General features: G+C 43.5%; 1 protein-coding gene across 2 annotated transcripts; it reads right to left on the minus strand.

Moving 5' to 3' along the window:
* Window positions 1-368: 368 nt before the first annotated feature.
* ENTPD5 (ectonucleoside triphosphate diphosphohydrolase 5 (inactive)) lies at window positions 369-25,378 on the minus strand. 2 transcript variants are annotated; one of them, XM_048059812.2, is made up of 13 exons: window positions 25,101-25,362; window positions 23,932-24,011; window positions 21,788-21,931; window positions 21,329-21,404; window positions 19,746-19,781; window positions 18,764-18,852; window positions 16,089-16,168; window positions 14,496-14,557; window positions 12,936-13,037; window positions 12,215-12,355; window positions 11,808-11,864; window positions 3,402-3,517; window positions 369-3,217 (listed from the first exon to the last, which is right to left on the minus strand). In XM_048059812.2, the coding sequence occupies exons 1-13, from the start codon at window positions 25,360-25,362 to the stop codon at window positions 3,131-3,133; spliced, it is 1,332 nt and encodes a 443-aa protein (XP_047915769.2). In that variant the 3' UTR covers window positions 369-3,130. The 2 variants fall into 2 exon arrangements, with proteins under 2 accessions (XP_047915769.2, XP_066854190.1); XM_066998089.1 differs by lacking the exon at window positions 19,746-19,781 and having other exon boundaries at window positions 25,101-25,378.
* Between the last annotated feature and the right edge of the window lie 1,388 nt (window positions 25,379-26,766).

Consider the following 26,766-nt stretch of genomic DNA (forward strand, 5'->3'; position numbering starts at 1 on the left):
TGGGTTATCTCCTGGCATATGCAGTGCTGAATTTTTCTAGTTATGAACTTTGCTGCTTAATTACTTTCAGTTTTCCCTGATGTGATTTCTGGAAGTGTTATGTTGATTCTGGGTTCTTACCACTTCCTGGACTCAAAAAGGAGGAGTAATATTTAGCAGCAGAAAGCCACCTCCTGATGGCAGATACCTATGTTTTGAAGTTCTACTCTGTTTCTCCTTCACCTTTCCCCCCTGCCACTCCCTCGGTGCTTTATTTAATAATGGTGTTGTTTGTGGAACTGGTTAGTCGTAAGGGCTCTCCAATACCATGAGAAACAGATGTGAGATAACAACATCTAGGAATGAAGACATCACCACAAAGTTGTGAATATTGTTAAAAATGCTTTAATTACTAAAATAGAAATTCAAGACATTCTTAGGTTCCAAACACCAGCCTCCTGTGTTAGACATTTGAGACTCACAACATGAGTGAGTACTGCTGCTGGGCACGATTTACATGTACAGTTAACCAGTATCAGGAATTAACACCACAAAGAATTCAACATAAGTTTTTGACTGAAAACCATTACTTGTGCTTCTTCAGTCACACATATTATACTAGTCAGTTCCTGTTAGTGAGGATAAAAGACGTTACGAAGAAGGAGATAAAAATCAGTGATGCAAGCAAAACTCTTCCCTTAAAAGGCTGCTTAGTCTTCAGTTAAGCTAATAAATAATCTCATTGCACTAGGGTAAGTGTGAGGACTTGACTGGCTTCTCTGTATCCTCAACCCACCTTTAGTAAGATGTAAACAGCAGGGGCTCAATTCTGCAGTTTCTTGCAAAAGAAACCTTTGAGCTGAATTTTTGTTTCTCTTATGACTGCAGCATCAAGCCCCTGATAGAGAGCAGCAGTTAAGCTTCAGTTAATGAATTGTGCCACTGACAAATGAAGGCCCTGAGCATTCAGATTTAATGCAACTTTGGTACGGGCTAGCAGATGCTCCCACCTAGGATTTGTAGTACCAGAGTTTGAGGCAAAGAACACAGAAAAGAAGCTTATTCTACACGGTACCTATCTTGTTCTAGGCATCCTCCCTTCAGACAAAACCAAACCTGTAAGTACTCCTCAGGGCTCGTGTATATTCAGTTGGCAGATACGCTGCTCCTTGTGCCTTACATGTGATGTCCCACCATGTCATACTGTTTAAGATATAGCCTCACTGCATATAGCCTCTTGGCCCCAAGATCTAGTAAGAGGGTGTGTTGTAGCACTGGCTCAGACTGGAAGCCTTTTGGATTATTACATGAGTTAACTTTCAGGAGTAACGCACCTGGCTATTAACCACTGCAACCTACTTTGTATTTTCCAAGAATGCAAAGGTGAAGAAAAATGTTCACTCAGAAGAAAATGAATATGTTTTCAGTCACCTTGTTGAGACCAAACTGTATACTAAGTTTTACTAAGTTTTGTCAAATATTAAGGCGGGGAAGAAGAAAGGTTTGTGTTTGCGAAGAGGCCAGCATCCTGGCTGGACTCCACAGTTAACTTTCTTCGTGTTAAAACAGAAGCTCCTAGTGAAGATGGAACAGAAGTTTGGTCTGCCACTGAGGAATTTCCCAACATGGATCTCTTAACAGATTCTGGTAAGGAGCATAGGTAGGATGTTCATTTCATGTTTCAAAGAAACAGTCTGAATTTACAGCAAGTTGTCAGAGGTGGGACAGGTACAGGCAGCTCCATCCCCGCCCCCTGGACTCCTATTGTTGACTAAACTTGTTCACTCAAAAGCATGCGTTGTATCCTAGTGCCATAAAACCTGAGATACAAAAATGGGGTAACTTAATCAGCCATAGTCAAACTTGCACTGCTAACAAGGAGGAGGACTAATGTTCACAGTAAGGCAAAGTTCTAACTCTCCACTGCTTGGTAAGTATTAACATCCTTGGCGCGTTAGGATGTGAGTGCACTAGTTCCTCCCCTTGCTAGATGTTACCAGTTATTTTCAAATCCAGTTTGCAGAGAAGGTATTGTGAGGGCAGTCTTGTGTTTCACAGAACTGGGAAAGGTGTGTGGTAGCATATGGTAAGTGCAAATGCTTGACAGGAACAAAGTGTTCATCACAAGACATGGGTGAATATAAGCTTCCCTTAGTCACATGGGTAATACCCCAGTTTTAGGAACAGAGAGGTAAATTCATCTTTAAGTTACATGTTCTGTGTTGAATAGAAGATGGTCATAGCAAAGTGAGCTGTTACTAGATCAGATGTTTCATCTGAATGCATCCTTAATTTCGTTGTGGGTATAATGTGACAAACATTTCTTTTGGCAGCGGAGTTTAACTATCTGGCAGTGGTGCCTAGTTTTGTGCCAGCACAACGGTGTGTTATGACTAGATGGTAAATGAACCAAGTTATCAGGTCTGGTTGCCGGACGTACTGTATGGCTGCACAGACTTGTAAAGGCAGCACAAAGGTAGGAACACAAACAGTAGGTCACACGTGCTGCTTAAGAAACTCCTGCTGCCTAAAGAAATAAGTGGTATGGTACAACCTATTTTTCAGCCAACACCTTTCTGAAAATCATACCCAAAGAGTGCTTATAGCAGGCCCCCTGAAAGACTGGAGTCTTCCTGTAATGTATTTGCTAAGCTAACAGCTGGATATTTGGAACACTGAGGCTGGAAGCATCCACAGTTGTTCAGTTTTCTCTGAATGACTGCTGGTGCCATCTTTAATGTCTGTATTTAATGTCTCCCAAGCAAACATCAATTCTGTATGCCTTAAAATAAAAGGGAGGAGGAGAAATCATGTGTCTGTAGTTTACCACCATGTGCCGGGTATACTGTGCTTTTAGCAATGGGATGCTATACAAATGTGCTGGTGAAAGCTGGCTTTGAGCCCCTTGCAGATACTCTGCTGGAATTTAGGCTTTTTGACTTTCAGAAGGCAGCTTCTGGATCATTTACGACAATCACAATTATAAATTATAATTTCATTATGTGTGATGCCACTCCCAGGTGAAGATCTGTTGTATAGCTTTGGTCCACGCTGTGCTCTGTGACTGATTCCAGCTGAACAACATACCTGGAGATTTCAATTTGCTTTGTCAAACTTTCAGAAATGCTGAAGTCCACAGGAATGTCACAGCTCAATACGTTATCCCCAGAGACTGCAGTAAGTGAAAGGTAGCACCCAAAGTCCAGCTTGTCTCTATGTTGTTCACTTTCTTTGTTAACTATGAAGGAAGAAAAGGAAGTTGTTCCCAACAGTTTTCTAGAGTTGTAGGTTGCACAGATAACAGCAACTACAACATAACACTGGAAAGACGTGGTAGGTAGTTAGCCAGAAAAAGGAACTAGTGTATGTTGATTGTTAAAGAAAGGGGGAAGATGGTTTTAGGATTTAAATCTTTTTCTCACCTGTAAGAGGGTGTTGTCCCTAAATCCAAAACCTTCCTTTAATAAAGCAGTGATGTATGTGAGATCCATGCAGAGGAAAGGACTTGCTGAGTTGTACCTCTCCATGTTATCACAGACTAAAGGAAATAAAAAATCAGCAAAATAAAAAAGCTTTTGTCTACATTATACACTTGAGCTGCCCTGAAGCTAAAACCTACTAAACCAAGCCTCCCACTTCTGTTAATGGGTACATATAACACATGGTACATACTACACAGCTCTTCTGTAAAGTTGGACTCCACCTTCTGGGCTGGCAGTTATTTTGTTTTCTTTACCCACCCACCCATGCTAGCAGCATGACAGGGAAGAGGCTGTTGCCCAAACAACCTCTCAGTCACTGGAGCCGATTCTACACTAACATTCAAGAACACCTATCCAAAGTCATCTGAGTTTGTAGGGAAATTATCTGAAATATCATTAGAACTTAGGTCCTATTTTAGAAAAAATCAGTCCTAAGCTACATAACTAAGCAAATCTGATGACAAAGATGGTCTGCTATTGTCATAAGGATGATCATAATTGAGAGGTACTATCTTACCCTGTAACCTAAAGGTTTAGCCATACATAGCATGGAGAGTGTTTTGTTTTTTTTTTTTAAGGAGGAGGTATAAAACTAGAGCAAGCATTCAGAAATAAGGTTGGGGGAGGAAAGGAGATGCAGAGAGGTTGTCTTAAACAATCTCTACTCTTCCTCTATATTGTTAGAGATTAAAAAGGACTTAAGGTGACAGACTAACAGAAGTCACTGTTCTAAATAACTCAGAGTTGCAGTTTTACAGATGAGCTTCATATAGCAAATGTAGGAAATGTATGCCTCTTTGCACTGACGTTTAATATGCCTCTTTGCACTGACTGCTTAATAGTTGCTAGTCACGATGTTGATTGCCTTAATCTCCAGTCTGCTGTACCTGTATTCCAAATTGAGTTTTATGGTGCGTTACTTTCTGTATGTGCTCCCTGTTGCACTGTTTATCCTTTCCGGGCCCTGGTTTAAGATTGTTATGGTACTGTGCGGTGTAACAATGGCTTATGAAATGATGAAATATCTGGTCACGACTTTAACCTGGTATTTGTACTCAGCACTGACGTCGACTCTATACTTTGGAACCCATATCTCGGAAACTATTAGCAATTACACCTATTGCCTGTTTTCGTTAGGGAGCCAATCTGTGAAGGGGACAGGGGAAGACATGTTTCCCTACCTGTTCACTCTCCCTTTCTCCTTCACCACCACTCTCTTATCCCCCGAGTTAGTTACGGTGGTTCTCCGAGATGTTGAATATCCTTGGGATACTCAGACCAGCCTGCTCTTGTTGTTATGTCTCCTGAATGCGCTTCAGATTTTGTGGAGGGTTAAACAACTACTCAGGAATCTCATCCGGAGATCTGTCTTGAGGCGGGGTAGTTGCGAGTGGCAGGGAGTGTGGGAGGATATGGGCAGGTTTCTAGAGCAGTGGTCACCTCCAGTGTTTTGGACATTCACCCCTGAACAACTGCAAAATCCTAAAAAGCTGGCAGAATGCTTGAAAAAAAGGTGTCATGACTCTGGCAGTTCCAAAGTGACACAAATCACTGTAGCGTGCTGGGGTCTGGCTTGTGCCTATCGAGCTGCAATTGATGTTATTAGCAACCTAGCTCCAGCTCCTGCAGCCGCTCCAGCTGCAGCTCCTGCAGCCGCTCCAGTTCCAGCTCCTGCAGCTACTCCAGCTCCAGCTCCTGCAGCCGCTCCAGTTCCAGCTCCTGCAGCTACTCCAGCTGCAGCTCCTGTAGCCGCTCCAGCTCCTGCAGCCGCTCCAGTTCCAGCTCCTGCAGCTACTCCAGCTGCAGCTCCTGCAGCCGCTCCAGTTCCAGCTCCTGCAGCTACTCCAGCTGCAGCTCCTGCAGCCGCTCCAGTTCCAGCTCCTGCAGCTACTCCAGCTCCAGCTCCTGCAGCCGCTCCAGCTCCAGCTCCAGCTCCTGCAGCCGCTCCAGTTCCAGCTCCTGCAGCTACTCCAGCTCCAGCTCCTGCAGCCGCTCCAGCTCCTGCAGCCGCTCCAGTTCCAGCTCCTGCAGCTACTCCAGCTCCAGCTCCTGCAGCCGTTCCAGTTCCAGCTCCTGCAGCCGCTCCAGCTCCTGCAGCCGCTCCAGCTCCAGCTCCTGCAGCTACTCCAGCTCCAGCTCCTGCAGCCGCTCCAGCTCCTGCAGCCGCTCCAGCTCCAGCTCCTGCAGCCGTTCCGGCTCCTGCAGCCGCTCCAGCTCCAGCCCCTGCAGCCGCTCCAGCTCCTGCAGCTGCCCCAGCTCCTGCAGCTGCCCCAGCTCGTGCAGCTGCTCCCACTCCTGTGGCTGGGTCAGAGAAACGAGCTGTAGCAGTGCAAGTTGACCCCGCAGAGGGTATCCCAACCCCTGTGGCAGACCCTGTGTCTGGGTCAGAGAAACGAGCTGTAGCAGTGCAAGTTGACCCCGCAGAGTGTATTCCAAGCCCTGTGGCAGACCCTGTGTCTGGGTCAGAGAAACGAGCTGTAGCAGTGCAAGTTGACCCCGCAGAGGGTATTCCAACCCCTGTGGCAGACCCTGTGGCTGGGTCAGAGAAACGAGCTGTAGCAGTGCAAGTTGCCCCTGTAGACAAGGTGAAAAAATGGTATAGAGGCTCAGGTCGTTTAAAACGCAGACAGTCTTCTGCTAAGTCTGGGCGAAGTGAAGACGAGGCTGGGCCATCAAAGGTGCAGGAGACTGAAGATGAGGATGAGGATGGCGAAAAATCAACAGTAACTACCCGGACTCCATACCAGCCATCAAAGGTGCAGGAGACTGAAGATGAGGATGAGGATGTCGGAAAATCAACAGTAACTACCCGGACTCTACACCGGCCATCAAAGGTGCAGAAGACTGAAGATGAGGATGAGGATGTCGAAAAATCAACAGTAATTACCCGGACTCTATACCAGCGTGAGCTACGAGATGTGCGAAAAGATTTTGGTCGCTGTATAGGCGAGCAGCTTGTCACCTGGCTGCTCCGGTGCTGGGACACGGGAGCCAATTATGTGGAATTGGAGGGCAAGGAAGCCAGGCGGCTGGGATCCCTTGCTAGGGACGCATGCATTGACAAAGCAATTGGAGATGGAGCACAATCTCGCAGCCTCTGGAGGCGTCTCCTGTCAGCTGTGAAGGAAAGGTATCTCTTCAAGGAAGAACTTGTATGTTTACCAAGCAAATGGACCACCATGGAGAAGGGAATTCAGTACCTGAGGGAATTGGCCGTACGGGAAGTAATTTATAAGGACCTAGATGACGCACAAACATCCGCAGATCCAGATGCAGTCCAGTGTACACCACCCATGTGGCGGAAGTTTGTACGGAGTGCCCCATCATCATATGCCAACTCATTGGCAATACTAGCCTGGAAAACGGAGGAGAATCCCACAGTGAATGAAGTGACTAAAATACTCCGGCAGTACGAAGGAAATCTCTCCTCTTCCCTAAAGGCCTGTGTCTCAGCTGTGGAGAAACTCTCTGAAGAGGTCCACCAACTTAAAGAGAATTTATCTTCCCCTCCACCTGAACGAACCAGTGTCCACCAGCTAAAAGAGAATGCTTTAGAGAAACTTTCTGAAAAGATCCACCAACTTGAAGAAAGATTATCTTCCCCTTCACCTGAACGAACCAGTGTCCACCAGCTAAAAGAGAATGCTTTGGAGAAACTTTCTGAAAAGATCCACCAACTTGAAGAAAGATTATCTTCCCCTTCACCTGAACGAACCAGTGTCCACCAGCTAAAAGAGAATGCTTTGGAGAAACTTTCTGAAAAGATCCACCAACTTGAAGAAAGATTATCTTCCCCTTCACCTGAACGAACTAGTGTCCACCAGCTAAAAGAGAATACCTTGGAGAAACTTTCTGAAGAGATCCACCAACTTAAAGAGAGTTTATTTTCCTCCCCACCTGTACAAACCAGTGTCTCAGCTATTAGGGGTAAACGTTCATCTATGCAAGGAAGACAATATGGTGGGCACACACACCGCGCCACCCTGTGGTTTTACCTACGTGACCATGGAGAGGACATGAGAAAATGGGATGGAAAATCTACTGCGACCCTAGAGGCACGGGTACGTGAATTGCAAAGGAAAACAATTGGGAAAAAGGAGTTCTCTGAAAGGTTTGCTGCTCCAACTTCCAGCAGGCAGTCCTTTAAACACAGAAATGAAGATTCTGACCAGGACTAGAGGGGCCCTGCCTCCAGCCAGGGGGAGGAAAGGGACAATCGAGTTTATTGGACTGTGTGGATTCGATGGCCTGGCACGTCAGACGCACAGAAGTATAAGGCTTTGGTAGACACCGGTGCACAATGTACTCTAATGCCATCAAGCTATAAAGGGCCAGAGCCCATCTGTATTTATGGTGTGACGGGGGGATCCCAGCAGTTAACTGTATTGGAGGCTGAAGTGAGTCTAACCGGTAATGAGTGGCAAAAGCACCGTATTGTGACTGGCCCAGATGCTCCGTGCATCCTTGGCATAGACTATCTTAGAAGAGGATATTTCAAGGACCCAAAAGGGTTCCGCTGGGCTTTTGGCATAGCTGCTTTGGAGACAGAGGACATTAAACAGTTGTCTACCTTGCCTGGTCTCTCAGAGGACCCTTCTGTTGTGGGGTTGCTGAGGGTTGAAGAACAGCAAGTGCCGATCGCTACCACAACTGTGCACCGACGGCAATATCGCACCAACCGAGACTCCCTGAGTCCCATCCATAAGCTAATTCGTCAACTGGAGAGCCAAGGAGTGATCAGCAAGACTCATTCACCTTTTAATAGTCCCATATGGCCAGTGCGAAAGTCTAATGGTGAGTGGAGACTAACAGTGGACTATCGTGGCCTGAACGAAGTCACGCCACCACTGAGTGCTGCAGTGCCGGACATGCTAGAACTCCAGTATGAACTGGAATCAAAGGCAGCCAAGTGGTATGCCACAATTGATATCGCTAATGCATTTTTCTCCATCCCTCTAGCAGCACAGTGCAGGCCACAGTTTGCTTTCACTTGGAGGGGAGTCCAATATACTTGGAATCGGCTGCCCCAGGGGTGGAAACACAGCCCTACCATTTGCCATGGACTGATCCAGTCTGCGCTGGAGCAGGGGGAAGCTCCTGAACACCTGCAGTACATCGATGACATCATTGTGTGGGGTGACACTGCAGAAGAAGTTTTCGAGAAAGGGAAGAAAATAGTCCAAATCCTTCTGAAGGCCGGTTTTGCCATAAAACAGAATAAAGTTAAAGGACCTGCACGAGAGATCCAGTTTTTAGGAATAAAATGGCAAGATGGACGCCGTCAAATCCCAATGGATGTGATCAACAAAATAACAGCTATGTCTCCACCAACTAGCAAAAAAGAAACACAAACTTTCCTAGGTGTCGTGGGGTTTTGGAGAATGCATATTCCAAATTACAGTCTGATTGTAAACCCGCTCTACCAAGTAACCCGTAAGAAGAATGCTTTTGAATGGGGCCCTGAGCAACGACAAGCCTTTGAACAAATTAAGCAGGAAATAGTTCATGCAGTAGCCCTCGGGCCAGTCCGAACAGGACCAGATGTAAAGAATGTGCTCTACACCGCAGCCGGAGAGAATGGTCCCACCTGGAGCCTCTGGCAGAAAGAACCTGGGGAAACTCGAGGTCGACCCCTGGGGTTTTGGAGTCGGGGATACAGAGGATCTGAAGCCCGCTATACTCCAACTGAAAAGGAGATATTGGCAGCATATGAAGGAGTTCGATCTGCTTCGGAAGTGGTCGGTACTGAAGCGCAGCTCCTCCTGGCACCCCGACTGCCGGTACTAGGCTGGATGTTCAAAGGAAGGGTCCCCTCTACGCATCATGCAACTGATGCTACATGGAGCAAGTGGGTTGCACTGATTACTCAGCGGGCTCGAATAGGAAACCCCAGTCGCCCAGGAATCTTGGAGGTGATTATGGACTGGCCAGAAGGCAAATACTTTGGGATATCACCAGAGGAGGAGGTGGTTCGTGCTGAAGAAGCCCCCCTGTACAACAAGCTACCGGAAAATGAGAAGAAATATGCCTTGTTCACTGACGGGTCCTGTCGTATTGTGGGAAAGCATCGGAGATGGAAAGCTGCTGTATGGAGTCCTACACGACGGGTTGCAGAAGCTGCTGAGGGAGAAGGTGAATCGAGTCAGTTTGCAGAAGTAAAAGCCATTCAGCTGGCTTTAGATATTGCTGAACGAGAAAAGTGGCCAGTTCTCTATCTCTATACTGATTCATGGATGGTAGCAAATGCCCTGTGGGGGTGGTTACAGCAATGGAAGCAGAACAACTGGCAGCGCAGGGGCAAGCCCATCTGGGCTGCGGCATTGTGGCAAGATATTGCTGCCCGGGTAGAGAACCTGGTTGTAAAGGTACGCCATGTAGATGCTCATGTGCCCAAGAATCGGGCTACTGAAGAACACCAAAACAACCAGCAGGTGGATCAGGCTGCTAAGATTGAAGTGGCTCAGGTGGACCTGGACTGGCAACATAAAGGTGAATTATTTATAGCCCGATGGGCCCATGACACCTCAGGCCATCAAGGTAGAGATGCAACCTACAGATGGGCTCGTGATCGAGGGGTGGACCTGACCATGGACACTATAGCACAGGTTATTCATGACTGTGAAACATGTGCTGCAATCAAGCAAGCCAAACGGTCAAAACCTCTTTGGTATGGAGGACGATGGCTGAAATATAAATATGGAGAGGCCTGGCAGATTGATTACATCACACTCCCTCAAACCCGCAACGGCAAGCGCCACGTACTTACAATGGTGGAAGCAACCACCGGATGGCTGGAAACATATCCTGTGCCCCATGCCACCGCCCGGAACACTATCCTGGGCCTTGAAAAGCAAGTCTTATGGCGACATGGCACCCCAGAGAGAATTGAGTCAGACAACGGGACTCATTTCCGAAACAACCTTATAGACACTTGGGCCAAAGAACATGGTATTGAGTGGGTGTATCACATCCCCTATCATGCACCAGCCTCTGGAAAAGTTGAACGATACAATGGACTGTTGAAGACTACACTGAAAGCAATGGGTGCTGGGACATTCAAAAATTGGGATACACATTTGGCAAAGGCCACCTGGTTAGTCAATACCAGGGGATCTGCCAACCGAGCTGGACCTGCCCAATCAAACCTGTTACGCACTGTAGAAGGGGATAAAGTTCCTGTAGTGCACGTAAGAAACATGCTGGGTAAAACAGTCTGGGCTACTCCTGCCTCAGGAAAAGGCAAACCCATTCGTGGAATTGCTTTTGCTCAGGGACCTGGATGCACTTGGTGGGTAATGCAAAAGAATGGGGAGGTCCGGTGTGTACCTCAAGGGGATTTGATACTGGGTGAGAATAGCCCATGAGTTGAATTGTAGTATGTTAATTATTATATAATAATGTATGTCATCACTACCATGATTGCTATATATCATAGATGAAAATGGTGATTAATTAGAATGTATTGGACAGAGTGTAACCTGAGCATGACATAAATGGTATGGAATAAGGGGTGGATATCTGTCCTGGTTCCAGTTAGGACAGAGTTAATGTTCCCTCATAGTAGCTGGTAGGGTGCTATGTTTTGGATTAGGATGAGAAGAGCGCTGATAACATGCTGATGTTTTAATTGTTGCAGAGCAGTGTTTACACCAGGCCAAGGACTTTTCGGCTTCTCGCTCTGTCCTGCCAGCGAGCAGGCTGGGGGTGCAGCAGGAGCTGGGAGGGGACAGACCCAGGACAGCTGACCCAAACTGGCCAAAGGGGTATTCCATACCATCTGACGTCATGCTAAACAATATATAGGGGTGGCTGGCCGGGGTGGGGGCCGGCTGCTCGGGGATAGGCTGGGCATCGGTCAGCGGGTGGTGAGCAATTGCATTGTGCATCACTTGTTTTCTTACACATTATTATTGTTAATACTATTACCATTATCACTATTATTATTATTATTGTTATTATTATTTTCCTGTCTTAATAAACTGTCTTTATCTCAACTCACAGGCTTCACTTTCCCGTTTCTCTCCCCCCATCCCAGAGAGGGAGGGGGGAGGGTGAGCGAACGGCTGTGTGGTGTTTAGCTGCCAGCCGGGTTAAACCACAACAATCAGCTACCTCCCTTATTTCCTGAACAGAATTGCTAAGTTGCTAACACACTGTCTCTTGTCACAGTTCTTCAATACTTTCTTCTGCAGTAGTTAGAGGTGTTGGCTACCAAAAGGCATGGGAGTGGAAGTGGAATAAAGGCTAAACAATCTTTTTTTGAAGCCAAACACATTAAGTACTGCCTTATACGTATTTTCAGTGATCTCTCCTCCCCAGCAGTATCTCAAGTCTCATGTCCATTACCTTCTTTGGCTTTTCTTTCAAAATCTCTCACTTCCAGAACACCTCCCTGTTCATAATCTGAAAAAGAAGAGGTGATAAAACATCATCATAGACCTGAAAACATTTGAGTTCTACATTTAAGTTGACTCTAGAGTACAACCCAGTGATGCTGTGCTAGGAGTGAAATCTGTTGGTAACAGAGAATAAAGCTAAAAGTCTAACTGGAGCTCAGAGCACAAGTCTCGTCTGCCAAATTCTGAACATCAAAACTGCGCTGAAGGATACGTGTTCATTCCCTGAATGCACTTGGTGCATTTCTTCTTTCCCTGCTTCCCCTTCCTTTTCCCTGCTCCCCACAGCTCCAGTCTCCAGGGTGCTACCTTCTGGCTGACATACTTGCATTTAATAGATTACCCGAAACCAATTACCAATTAGGTTGGTGTCAACTGCTCGATCATAGTAATAGGAGAAAGCATAGAAGGAGCTTCCACGAATCTCATCTGGTTGGTGCAGTTTCCCTTTGACAACCTTAAGTACTTCCAAGTAGCAAGGCTTGAATCCTGTTTCTCCTGTCAGGACAAACACAGTCAGGGTGAGCTAAAGAGGCACATCCAGCAGATGGAAGAATCACTGGCAATAGGATTAAAAAGGGAAGAAGCAGGGATTAAAGAATCAGAAGAGGTGAGAAGAGCTTAGGTATCCTCTCCATAATCCCGTATGACACCTGCATGCAGCAAGGCCTCCGTATCACCATCATCAGGTGAAACTGGTTAGAGTAGCTCGTAGCAATATGAAAGGTGCGTTGAGCATACTAGAGTAGGTGCATGAAAAGCTTCCTCTGCCTCAGGCAAAGCTCCCATTGTTATGTTCTGCAGTCAGCAGAATCTCATTTACATTTACTACCACTTGCTAGATAAAACTTTACTTTCCTTCCCCATCATGTTGTAATTTATCAGTCCACTCCACACACACCAAATCTGCAGCTCAGCAATTGTGTTCCACCCCACTGTAAGGCAAAGCAATGTCAGTCACTAAATGGGTCTGTTCTACCCACTGATAGGAGCAGCTTCATGTGCTGTTTGCAGCATTAGGGATAGTATCTTTAAGAAAAAGATTTGTCTTACAAGAAATCACATTGCCTTATTTTACCTTCTTTGTTGCCACCATACCGGTACTTCACTCCCCCAAAGTGCCACTCTGCTTCCAATTGCTTTGGCAAACAAGAACTGCGGAACATTTGTCCGTCCGCAGCTGGAAGAAAACCAGAGGGGAGAGTCAGAAAGGATAAAATTTAACACAGCTGCCAATCAATGTGTGGAGCTAGAAAAGAAAAGGCTGAAAGACCTTCATTAAGGTTGTCAAGCAAAAGTAAGGAAATCTGAATTGATAGATTGCCATAAACTATGAATTGAATTAAACTACCGTTATGTATTAAGGTGTTGTCTCGGTCTGGAAAAGTTGTACTCATTTTGTCCTGCAAGCTGCAGAGCAGTTAGGCTTGTCATTTGTTAACAAGAGATAAATGGTAGAAGGATATCTGGATAATGGCTGATCAGCACAGAAGACAACAATCACGAGAAGTAATTAATTAAACACATATACACAAACCCTAACAAACAGCACGTAACTGACACAAGCAAAACAACTGAGCAAGGAAGTCAGAAACTTTTAAGACACTGATCAATGGCCACTACAGGAACTGCTAAATATAGCCTTGAAGAGGTTTAACCAGAAATATTGTAACTGATAAAAAAACATGTTCGTTGTGGCCAGCACGGGTCTCATCGGAAAAAGCATTCTTCTCTGGAATGTTTGAGGGTGACTGTGGGAATGTGCAAAACTTACTACAGGATGTTTAGAGGAAGGATCAAAGGCAGGGAAAGGGGATCGAAATGGTTCAGGGAAGAGCAAATATTGGAAAACGGAGGGAAGTATAAAGAGGGGCAATCATAAGCCCCTGTTCAGCACTCTTTTCTGACTGAGGCCTGTGACCAGTCACTGTAGTCTGTCCTATCTTCTTAAGCCCTACTCCCAACCCTTCTTGGTATGTTCCGACGCTTGTTCCAGTAATTAACACAACCTTGTCTATCCAGCAAGTCAGAAGCCAGAAGGTGGGAAAATCCCAGGTCCTGGCCAGAAACTGGACAGAAGGCCCAAGGTCTGGGCATGGGTATTGGAATGACTTACAGTCTGGGTCAGAGACTGGAAACACTCAAGAATCTACGTGTTTGGTTTAGTCAGTGAGGGTGTGTGTGATATGCCCGTGGACTTCAAGCTAAACTAGACAAGTAAATAGGAAAGGAGGTCTGGGGGAGCCTGAGGAGGTAGGCAGACACCAGAAAGACCTGTGAATTGGTTTGGCCTAAGCAGCAGTCCTTGGGAAAAGAACCTATTCATGCTGTTTGCATTTATGTGGATGCTGGTAAAGCTGTGTATTTGTGGCTGACTGTGTCTTTAGGATGTTTGTGTGTCCACGTGTGCGTTTCTGGAATTTGCACTCAGTTTCACTGTTGGCTGAACATGGAAGTAGGGAAAAGCAGCTTTCTCAAAAGACACTTTTTAAAAAGTGGTAGGCTGTTTCTGGACAGATCTATACCAGGAAAACACGTATGTAATACAGAAGTGAAGACACAGGAAATGGGCTGGTGACACAAGACTAAACCTACCCATCTCTTCAGAAATCCTAGAGGTTTTGTCATCTGAACATACCTTCCATATTCAAAGCTCCGAGAGTTGCTAGTCTGGCAGCTTTTAGTCCAAAACCCAAATAGCTGCAAACAACAAAGTAAGATATTACAGTTTAAATTCTTAAACAGTTGGTATGCTTCACCAATACTGTCTTCCTAAATCGTGGAACACCCAAAACAGATTTCCGTTCTTTGCTTCCCACTACTCTGCCCTCTCTAAAATAGTTTCCTTTGAACAATTCCAAGTACCAGACGTACAAATGCCTAGACATACAGAGCTGTAAAACGGTTAAATCTAAAACTGCAGAAAGTGATTGGAGATGGTGTGATATTTCTACGAGACATTCATTGAAAAAGCATTCAAATGAAATGAAAACAATCATTCAATTAGTCATAAAAACAAGGGAGAAAGAAAGATATGTGAGGAGTGCATGGGGAGTAGTATGGCCATTCCTATGTCACATGAATAAGACTGTGCACTTAGGGCAGAACTAACGGAACTGCAGAATGTCCCACTAAAAGGAAGATGTGCCTTCATCTCTGACTCCACAGAACACCGCTGTACTCACTGCAAGCTAGGACTGAGAACAACTTTTATGAGAATGTCATTACATATTGCTGGCTTTAACAGTGCAGTTAGATTAAAAACCTGTTGGCCTTTGATTTCCTTCCCTGTGTTTGGCTGTCAATCCCTTTAGTCACATCAATACAAGTGTTTACAGAATAATCAAGGTTAAATTAACCCTTATCTCCCTCATTTTTAAGGAGATGATTTTTAATGTCAATTATTTCAAGCGATATAATTTATTGCATTGGTAAATACGGCAATCAGTTACATTGGTAAACACAAGCAGGAGGAGAGGAAGACTATTAAACCAGCTTTGCCGTCAAGTAAACATATTCTGCAATTAACTGAGATGATATTCTTCACCCCACTAGTCATGGGCTGAGACCGATTCTCTGCTATACATGGTTGAGTTCTCACTGGACTATAAGTCATGCAGGTAAACTCTCTGGATATCACTGCAGACATCTCAGAAACTTGTTAGCTTAACTCAGTAAGCACAATTAAATTATTTCAGGCCAAGACTTCCCTCAGATGGTTCAAGAATCTGTTGTGCTCCATGGTGTATATTAGCTGCCTGTGGTTGTCTTGTTGGTTTCCATCAGTCTAGGTTTTAATTTTTGTCCAGTTACTGATGAGATGGGCTATTTGGAACTAAGAATAAAAAATAGCCTCAGGTGGGTCCTCTTTCCAAACATAACCAGGTTTAATTCTCACTCCTGGCTCGGTATCTACCTTTCTGCTTGGTCCAGAATATTTGGTTTGAATCCAGTAATAAGAATTCTTCTCCTTAAATATAGTGACTCATAATGTGTCCTCTTGATTTGATGGGCTAATATTCCCTTACAGTGATATTAACCATAATCCTGGAACATTTCCAGTCTACTAATGTCTTGTTCCACTTCAACTAAAACATCAAGCAGATAAGAAATCTAGTAAAGTCACGGTCCCAGCAGCTGGTCATAGAATAACACAGACATTTCTGGTTATCTCAGGGGCTGCAGAGAGATTGATTCTCCCACTGGAGACAGCAGCCTTTTTGCTCCTCACCTGTGGGTATAGAGCTTGTAGGTGCTATTAAACATTTCAAATGAGGTAAGAAAATCCCCAGGGCTTTCCTTCAAAGTTTCCTAAAAATTAAGCAGAAGAAAAAATCTTTTAGTTTTGATTATGCAACAAAAAATAAATAACTGATGAAATATCACAGATATACCCATAGGGTTTACTGCATGCTCATCTGATCTGCTTTGAAAACAAAAAACAGTTTTCCAGTGGTGCCCACCGCTGTAATATTTGCAATATTTAACACTGAGTTTATTTATGTGCGTCTTTGTGTTACTGCAATGTATAATGGGGAAGTGAAACAGATCAGGATGAAAATATTTTCTAATTCAGGATACCTGATTTTTTCAGAGTACTTCTCTGCTTGTCTGTATATACACAGAGTCCCCACTGCAATCAGCTGCACTAGCATTGTAAACTTTTCCAAGTCAGACTAGAGATCTCAATTCAGGAACTAAAAATAATAAAAGCCAAGTAAAGTATATGCCAGATTTTTCCCAAGTTTAGCAATTTGACTGATACTTAAAGAAACACTGTGGCTACTCACTCCCAGTCTTAGTGCTGCTTTACCTCCTGGTTTAAGTGCTTCCCTCTAAACTAAGCTCTTATTTCACCACCTCCAGTCTTCCTTTCAGCGTTCCCTCTGTGTGCACCTCTGCCCCACTGGTCCCTATTTCCTTGCCAGACTGACTCTCACATTCAGTAAATCTGAACCAGTTTCAGACTCGTGTGCTGTTCCTTTCTCTTTTCCAGTCCCTGAGGCCTCAATCCCAGTTTGTGTCTTTCCTCTGCTAGGGACCTCATCTTCCCATCCCTTCTTGGCACTGTGCTTTCCTATCAGTCACTCTGCTATTCTGGGCCAAGCAGCAGAACCTGAGAGGACTGAACCTTCACAGTTCCTGCTGCTGCCATTCAAGGAAGCAGATACAGCAAAAGCCAGATCTGCAATCATAGAGTCCTAGACAGAAGCCTGCCTGAAGCTGAAAGAGATTTGGCAGTATTTAGCTTAAATCTCTCCTGTACAGATACGAACCGAAGCTTATTTTGGTCCTTGGGTAGATGGGGTGCATAGGAGCGTCAGTGACATCCTGGACCCAACACATCCAGATCTTGCCAAATTTTGAGTTCTGTTCCTAAACCTTACATCACAAAAACTTTTTAAAAGGAGAGTGGTGAAAAAAAATGTTTGGATAAACAACTGTCTTCTAACCCTTGCTTTCAAGAAAACGTTGAAGTCTTCACACACTCCCCAAATGAGGCAGGCAACCAGCCAGATGATTACGGTGTTTTTTTTTAATTGCTTTTAACTTTGGCAATAGCCAAACCATAAAAACCCTAATAAGATTTTAAAACCAGCTCCTTACAGTTACCATTATATGTCCTCTATTTACCTGTAAACCTGTATTTCATTAATGAATCTCCTAGTATTACAGTGTTTTGTCTAAAATAATTCAAGAGCAAACATGCAACTGCCTCAGATTATAGAAGGGAAAAAAGCCTCAGCAAATCAAAGGACAAAGTTCTGTCAGATGGGCAAAGCTCTTCAGAAACATCCTGAGCTGTCTGTGTGCTTTTTGGTGTGAACTTGACAATAGAGGCTAGAAGCAGGCATATGCTCTACTAATTCACACCATTGGTCCTGCAGTAGCAAACCCTTAAGGCCTTTTCCTGCAAGACTGTAAGAAGTTTGAATCCTGAGCTGCAGTCCAGCATGCTTCACAGCTCCATTTAGTCTCTAAACCCCTGACATGCAACACTCTTTCCTGTTGGTCCAGTGCCCACTTCAGCTGGTGTTATCAACACAAAACAGAGGACAAGCCCAGCGTCCTAGAGGCTCTGCTGAACACGATAAGGTTGCACATCAGGTTTCAACATGACCCACCACAGCAGAACTAAAATATCCCGATATGAAAACCATGTGCTTTGTGGTCCCCAAACACCTGTTGGAGAATTTCAATTCCTGTAAACAAAATATGTTAAACTACTTGGTAACAATGACAACACTGAGGTACAGAATGCTATACTGCCCTTCCACTGCTTAACATCCACATAATCTTTTCAAGCAAACTTCAGACTTGGATCCCAGTTCAAACTGTTTCTAAAGAGATACAGAATTTCTGACAAATCCAGCAGAGATGCACTGTGGGACCGAGATGGGAATTCTCACAGGAAATGAGAGTAAATAAGAAAAAGAGGAGTTGGTTGTGCTATTATAAACAAGAACATTTGCTCCATCGCAACCTCCCCATAATACTTTTTAGTGAGGATCTGCTACCAGACTAGAATGGAAAAAAAAAATAACTCAGAAGAGATCCTAAATTTATTGTAAAATGCAAGAATAATCCCTGGAAATGTGCTACATTCATCGAATGCGAAGTAATTATCTGCATTCAATGGGCTTTCCCAGCCTGGGTCTAGAAAACAAAAGCTGTTTCTCTTTAGTTTTACATATTTGCTTACTTTTTCCTTCCTCCTTATCCAGGCTCCTCTGTCTGCAAGAGCCTATCAGCCAACTGCTGATGTCAAAGCGTACAGATGTTCAGTACATCACAGATGCTCTGCTTGTGCCAGTGCTGACAAAACGAAAGCACAGAGCACAGCAGTGCCCAGGTCTCCCCACTGGCCTTGAGGTCCTGACCCACTCGCTTGTAACCACTCCTCACCTCGAACCGCGGCAGAAATGTGATTTGTGTTGAGGCTCCTCCCAAGTCCAGGGTCCCAACTGTGTGCTGGTTCTGGCCAGACAGCTGCCCTGCAAACAATATCATGCTCAGAACACCGCAAAGTGGCAAAATGCTAAAATGTGGATACTGCATGTATGTTCAGGCAACCAGAATGTTAACACGTTGGCACAGAAATACAGGAAGGCTGCGCTGGCCTTCAAAGACAAAAACCATCACAGAGAAAAAGCTGGCAAAAAGAAGGCATTAAGAAAAATTCATAGGATTTTTTTTCCCTTGATTCCAATTTCACCTCCGAAGAGACAAAAGCAGATAGATTTTTTGGTATGCAGCAAAGGCTGAAAAGCAAGAGACAAAATATCTCCTGTAGAAGACTGCTGCAGAGTACATAAATTCTGTAACTACCATAGAGCTGGTGAAGAACAGTAGGAGAAAAAGGGTACAATAAGAGCAGACCAGCTATTATCATTTGTCTTCACCCAGAATAGCTTTTTTTTTTTTTGCTTGCTCATGTGTATACTGCAGTACTGATTTTTTTTTTTCTCTTCACTAGATTGCACTCTCAGAACTTCCTAGAGCCAACAGGGTTAAAGCACCATGGTGTTCCCTGTTACACCATGTTTGTTGCATAGTTCCCACTGGAATGAAGAACGTTGTAAAACCCTGTTTCCCACCTTCTGGCAGACTGCAGTACCAACCCCCTACATACATTACAGCTTGCCAGTGCCTCCCAGTCCTGAATAATTCCTGGCACCTTCTGGATCAAGATGCCTTCTTCTTGCCACAGCTGTGGCTCAGCCTCTGAGACACAGTTTGCCCAAGACAATCCACTGCTTTTGCGTTGTGCCACAGTGTGAAGGAAAAGGAAGGTAAAGCAACCAAGGCAGAGGAACTTAGGGTGATCACCATTGCAGAAGAGACTCAAGTTCATATTTAGAGACAGATATTATACAGAATTAGCTACCTGTCAAAAAGTTCACAGTGATCCAGGCTAAAATTCCTGCAAAGAGTGAAAAGGAAAAAAAAAAATCACTACTGAATACTCTCCTGACCTCCTGCTCACTCTTAACACCACTCCACATTATTTATTTAGCAATGATTTCCAGGTAATGTAATGTAACCACTCCAAGATTTCTTTCATTCAAACTTACAAAACAGTGATGTGATTCATTATTGATGTATTAAAAGCTCATAAGGTGGGATAAGTAGAACACTCCTAGTATCTGTGCAACTGCAGCATGCAGAAAAATCACTTCTAATATCAAAACAATACACAGAGAAGCAATGAGCTGACACAATGTACAAGTTTCCTTGGGCATTTTTTTGTCAGCATTTCAATTCCTAATCTGAAAGTTGCATGGACACTGCTCTGTGTTTATATGTTGTGGTTTGTGTGATTACACTAAAAACAGTAGCAACCAGTAGAACACAAACAACTCCTCTCGGACTCCAGCAGCTTTCTTGATGATGGGGTGATTATCACCCAAACACTGGCAAACGTGACAGCACAAGAGGTAGGATTTTTAAATAAACCTTGGCAAGCTATACTGTGCTCTATTATGCCTCATTGGTCCTGCTCCCTGTTAATGCCCCACTTCTCCCTGATATACACTTCATCTGTTAGTCCTAGTGGCATACTGTGCATTACACCATGCTTCATCCAATACTTGCAGACTTTTATGTTCCTCCTCTTTTCCTCTTGGCCCATATGGACAGATTTTGCTCTTTAATCTTTCTCCATGCATTGGTTGTTTAAGCTTCATGATAATTCTTTCTACTTTCTCTGAACACCTTCCAACTGGCAATATATCTGCCGTAACGAAGTGTTCAGAACTGAATGTAACATCACAGATGGCTCTTATCAGACATTCATACAAAATTATTACCTGACTGTTCTCCAAGGTACTAAAACTGGATATGTAGCCAAAATGCAACATTGGCCTGTTCTGCACTGCAAATTCATTTACTAATTATCACTCAGTCCAAGCCTAAAACTTTTCTTGTATTTTAGATTATTTCCTCTGTTACTTTATTAGCTGCATTTTTGCAATCTGATTTTTATTATTATAATTCTATCACCTATTTAGATTTCTATTTTTTTAATACTTGGCAATTGTCCTTCATTCTTCTCTAATAGTCACAATGCTTCCAACCTTACCTCAAAATTGATAATTGTAACAGATTATTTTTAATGCTGACATTGCAAAATTTACTAGGCGCTTTCCATAAGCTTCCTAGCTTGCTGATATCCATCATGTAATCTTTCAGAAGTGGACCACAATGACCACAAACAGGCTTCCACTGGTTAGCCTGCATACTTATTCTGAAGATGAGGTTCTGAACTGGAACCTTAGAAGGTTTTGGAGGAACCTTCACCTAGCTAACTCATAAACCTCTGTGTGTGGGGCTAGAAACCTTTTCTTCTTTCCCCCAGTTTAGGTGACCATTTATCTCTCCCTCTCACATTCATATGATCTTTCTCTTGCTTGCTCTTGCTCTCTCCCCCATTCCTCTTTGCTTTCACTTTTTCCTCCTTCTAAAACGTACCTTCATAAGAACCATCCATGATGCTAACACTGTTCTCTGGAACAAGAAATGGTGATTCCTCAAAGACTTCTTTCACCTGAAGAAAGAAATAATGATTCAGTGCCTTGGTCTGAAGAGTCTTGTTCTGCTCTGACAGTGACAGAAAGTTTTCTTTTTCGCAGCAGTAGAAAGTAAGACAGGAGTGTGTGGTAGACAAAATTCTTCCACTTCCAGTAAAAGGGCCAGTAAAGAAAGAAACAAGTATCCTAGGTCTGTCTCCCCATGCCTCCTATCCACATCAAAGCAAAAGGATTTCAGAACTATATAAGAAAGCATGAAACTCACAGACTTTACAGACTGTCACGGGATTAGTCAGTTTTCATAGCTGAAATTTGCTGATGGTAAACAGACTGGAGGACTGAAGCATGAAAGATGAAACAGGGAGAGCAATACTATTGCAACAAGAGACCTTAGTATTACCTCTAAAAGTAGAGCCTGAGCCTTCTCCTCTGACAGGAGACGCAGTCCAGCTGTGGCTTTTAACACTACTGGGGTCTTCTTCCAGAGATGAGGAGGAACAGCATCTATGGCCATGTCCAGCAATCTTTTGACAGTTTCAGCACCCTATAAGGAAAAAGAAGTTGTTTTACTTACAGTTTCCTCCTACAGGCCATCAGAAAATGACCCTCCCAATTCCCCCTCAAAACTAGTAAAACCAGTATTCAGTAGTAGAAAATATCTCACCCACAACCAAAAGAAGCATAAAAACTGTGATAGGCATCTCAAACAAGGAGAGGAATATCCGCATTTTAAGGTCATATATATATTGAGAGATGGAATTGAATTAATTTGTGGAAAGTATTTCTTGAGAGAATGGAGGGAGGCAAGGGAACTGAGTATCCGACAAACCTAGACTTCTTGCAGTATGATGAAACTAAATGGTGCAATTACTGACTGAAGCTGCAGAAGTCAGGGGGAATGTCTGTACATTTCAGTAAATGCAATATAAGAATTCCAAGTGAGCCCACAGAAAGTAGTTTAATTATAATGACAGCTGTAGAGAGGTTACCACATGAGGCACAGGCATCACTACTGGCCTCCTAATTAGTTACACTGCTCTAATAATTACAGTTTGGCATTAGCAATAAACACCGTCCTGTGAAATTTCTAGAAGTGTCTTTTGGGGAAGATATTTCTCCTCTCCTACCCAATAAACAAGACAATTTAGTGAAATCATGGGAGATCTCATCAAAATTAAAAAAAAAAAAAATCTCAAAGCCATTCACTCTTTCCCTAACATTTTGCACTCAAATTCCCGCAGCACTGAATGCAGCTAAGAAAACTGAGAAACCTGCAGCTCTCCCTAAGCTAACCCCCAGCTCTGAGACTGCTAAAGCACACAAGGGACAGGATCTAATCTATCACTTCCCTGACACCTCCTTTAGCTTGTGAAAGAGCTTGCTGTCAGCACAGGGAATCTGGAAAATGGCAACTTAGTTCAGGACTGGCCCTGTGTATCACAACAGGATTCTTTTAGCTCTTTTTGCCTTGCTGGTCATTTCTGACTTCTGATCCAACGGAGTGGCCTGGAACACGTGTATTGAATTCACAACCATTCACATTTGAAAATAAAGAGGGCTGCACCTAACTTAAATTTCTTACTACAATTCTAAATTAATATACTAATTAAGACATCTGATTGTGGAAGATGGAACTGTCCAGCTGTGTTTTGAAAAGTTCCACACATGAACAAGAAATTGAAAGTCCTAAGGCAGTAGAACAGTAACTGCCCATAGCAAAATCATTATTCAGCTAAAATGGTGGTCAAATACCTGAACTGATCATGAATGAATTGAGTCCTACATATCACTGTGCAATGGCTTCCAAGATAACAGCTAAGAATCAAAACAAACAAATTAGTGAAAGTCTGGTGACAGGGGCAGAGAATACACTTTGAAAATATTAAGGCCTGACTTAACCAGCTAATTGCATTTTGACTCTTACCCTTCTGCCTAACTGATTAACAAAAAATAACTTCTGTAAATACGACTATATACACAAAAAGTTAAACATTTTCAGCAGTCAGAGAAAATAATCCTATTTGCTAGTCAGTGTAACAAGACTAAAAATGAAAAACCCAACAGTACTAACCTCTCAAAGAAATCAAAACAAGATATGCCCCTTTTGAAAAGTGACTAGCACTGAAAACCTCAGCCAAAAGTAAAAACTGAGAAAATTATTAGTATATGAGACAGGAATATATGTTTACTTTTATTTGGGGTAGCTACAGGGGAAATAAATACTGAAAATGGATGCTGCTAGAACCAAAAATAACTATCTCTTTGAAATTCTCAAAGGCATACAGTCTAGTTAGATCTAGCATTTAAGCAATTAATCAAGTCATCATTCCACTGATGAAATATGTAAAGTAACAGCTCCCATTTCACTGTTTAAGAAATGATTCACAGAAGTAGAGCAATAGATTTAGAGAGACAGCAGAGAGACCTTTACACTTTTTCTTGACTCCCAGCAATTACAATTAGCAATATTTGAACTGCTTGATAGAGTCCAGCTGATGTTAGTAGAAGCAAGATCAGCTCACAGGGATTGAGGGAGAGCCTTACCTTTTCAGGCTGATCAGCATAGGCAGAAAGGCCTGGCTTCACAGACTCAAAGATCTCTCCTTCCAGCTCTGGAAGGTTTTCTGCACAAATGAAACATTACACAAAGCAGTCAACAACTCAAATCTTTTTCTTTAACTTAGTTGTCTTCAACATTGGTAAAGTGACTATCCTTGATTTCCCTTTGCAAATGCTATTTCCTTCCCAAAACAAACACTGCTCCTTCATTTCACAAACATATCTAACAGAACACTACCCTTATATCTTCCACATTCACGAACAATTTATTATGAACACATTGTTATAATTAGAAGTTATAATTCTATGTTAACACATTGTTCTAATTAGAATGTTGCCCAGAGAAATTGTGAATGCCCCATCCCTGGAAGTGTTTAAGGCCAGGTTGGATGGGGCTTTGAGTAACCTGGTCTAGTGGAAGGTGTCCTGCCGGTGGCAGGGGGTTGGAACTAGATGGTCTTCTAAGGTCCCTTCTAAACCTTCTAAAACCCTTCTATAATTCTATGGTAAGTATGTTCATTTTGCTATAATTTCTGGTTCACAAATGCAATGTAGTATGACTATTGCCTAATCCTAATGAAATTTCTTTCCCTTTCTGTCTCCAAGCTAATTGTGAAATATTAATTCTTATTAAGGCACATACAATCAGCTCCTGACTATCCTGAAGTGATTCATCCAGCTCACAAACACAGGGACAGCTGAACAGAGCTGACTGGCCTCAGGCATTTGGCTGCAAAGCCAAACAAACGTGACCATTGCTCCCAGAGCAGCTTGGGTCTACAAGCTATCCCCGAGTACTGTGTACGACAAGTCAGGGTGAGTCCCTGAGAGCTGGACATTGTACCAGCCCTTTCCCAGCTAACACTGAACTCATGTGAAGCCACACAGGTACTACGTGTGGCCCTGAAGGGCTTGTTGGCAGTCTCACCACTAGCCTTTAACCACTGCAAATTCGCTGACTCACTGTCCCCAAGCTAATTCATCCTCTTGTGGGCTGCTACATGTGCAGCCAGCTTGAGTACCTCTGCACCCTTGGTGGTTATAGCTCTTTAATTTAATGATTTTAATTTGCTATAAAATATGACATATACAGATATGTAAAATTTAAGTATTCCTTGATATAATTCAAGGTGCAGACTGACACAGGGTCTTACCTGGGCTCTTCTGCACAAAGGTGTAAATATGAATCCGTGTTCCAGTGCTTCCTGCATCAAACATTATGCCATAAAAAGTGTTGGCCTTTGCATTTATAGGGCACACATTAGGTGGAAAGAGATCCTGGAACCACATCACTCTGTTTGAATGGGAAAGAACAAAGGAAAAAGAAGAAAACACCAGTGCTAGAAGGATGGAGAGTCTGGAAGATGCCATCCTGCCAGATCCACTTGAGGCAGTCAAGCATGGATCAGCAATCATAGAGCTGGAGTAGTTCCTGTAAAGAAAAAAAAAAGGAACAAAAATTACCAAGAGCCCTCTCCTAACAAAGTCTGTAGAAAAAGTTCTGTCTGTACACGTATATTTTGGAAAGAAAAATGCTTTTCAGCACCTCATCCAACAGATGTTACTTACTGTATTTTGGTGCTACAACTGCATGTAAGTGATTTGTTCTTTCAGAGAAAAGGTTTCTCCACTTCCCAAATGCAGAAGAGTCAAAGTCATCCCCCCACCTCATATTTCTAGTTCTCACTTTACTTATACAATTTTTCAACTTAGCTTGAAGGTTCTTAATATTTACGGCCCCCAGAAACTCCAAAAAGCCCAAACGTTATCTGAACAGAAATATCATGAAAGAAAAGCTCAGGGCAGAACCCCTTTGCCCTAATATTTACACGCATGAGACGCCGTGGCAGAACACAAGTGTTATTCAGACAAACAAAGAGAATTTCATCTCAGGCTATGAACAGCTGCTGAGAGAGATCAGTGCATGGAGCGAGGGCATATCCTTCCAGCAGCATCCTGGTCCCCAGGAAAAGCCTGTGCTGCACAAGAGGGACTGATCTGCGATGTGCACCTCGGCTCTGCATCTCAGTATTTTTCACACTTCTCATTTCTGCCTTCATTTTGTTTATTCATTGTTTTCTTCTGACACAGTTTTCTAATTCTGAGAATGAAAACTAACAACCTAACTCACATTGATGCCTGGACCAGTTGCCCTGAACACCCAGGTTACTTAGATAGCTTTTAACATCAGCTTCTAGTAAGGTGCATGACACAATACTGGATATCCAGGTACAACAACTATTCCTCCTTTCTGTTAACATGCAACTCTTTGCATATACTTTTACTAGGAAATGCTAACAAAGGAAAGACATGGGCACAAAAACGATAGGGCTCATCATTCACCCAGTTAAACAGGGGGGTTTGCACATTAGCAGCAGAAATGAGCACACGGCCAGATGCCCCACCTTGTGCCATATCACCTGCACTGACATCCACCCAAAGCGTTCAGCACACAGAGGGTGCAATCAGCCCATCAGACATGGGCTTACCCCTCCACTTGCCCACAGCGCTGACTATTCTACCTCATAAGCCTGTTCATCTGCTTCTAGTCCTAACATTCAATTATCTTTTAGTGATCTGTTCGGCCCCGCTATGTTCATTCTCTCAACATCTTTCTTTCCAACCTCTATCGTATAATTATCCATTCCTAATCCTAACCTCTCTCCTTTCCTTTCTGTGTGAATTTTATGTAACCTCTGTTTCCATACACCTTTCACCCCTGCCCAGAGAACTTCACTTACCCTTCCCTCCCAAGTCAGCCCTTGTACAACTTCCATTATTTCAACCCTTCACCTTTGTCCCTAATTACAGCAAAATGAG

The sequence above is a fragment of the Anser cygnoides genome, chromosome 5 (assembly GCF_040182565.1).
Source record: "Anser cygnoides isolate HZ-2024a breed goose chromosome 5, Taihu_goose_T2T_genome, whole genome shotgun sequence".
NCBI lineage: Eukaryota > Metazoa > Chordata > Aves > Anseriformes > Anatidae > Anser > Anser cygnoides.

Excerpts from the sequence above, each read along its gene's own strand:
- ENTPD5 (XM_048059812.2), bottom strand. The coding sequence starts at position 25,362 with ATGATTGCTGATCCATGCTTGACTGCCTCAAGTGGATCTGGCAGGATG. Across the intron at positions 24,012-25,100 it reads CTTTGTGCAGAAGAGCCCAG|AAAACCTTCCAGAGCTGGAA; the intron begins GTAAGACCCTGT and ends TCATTTGTGCAG. Across the intron at positions 14,558-16,088 it reads TACAAGCTCTATACCCACAG|CTATTTGGGTTTTGGACTAA; the intron begins GTGAGGAGCAAA and ends TGTTGTTTGCAG.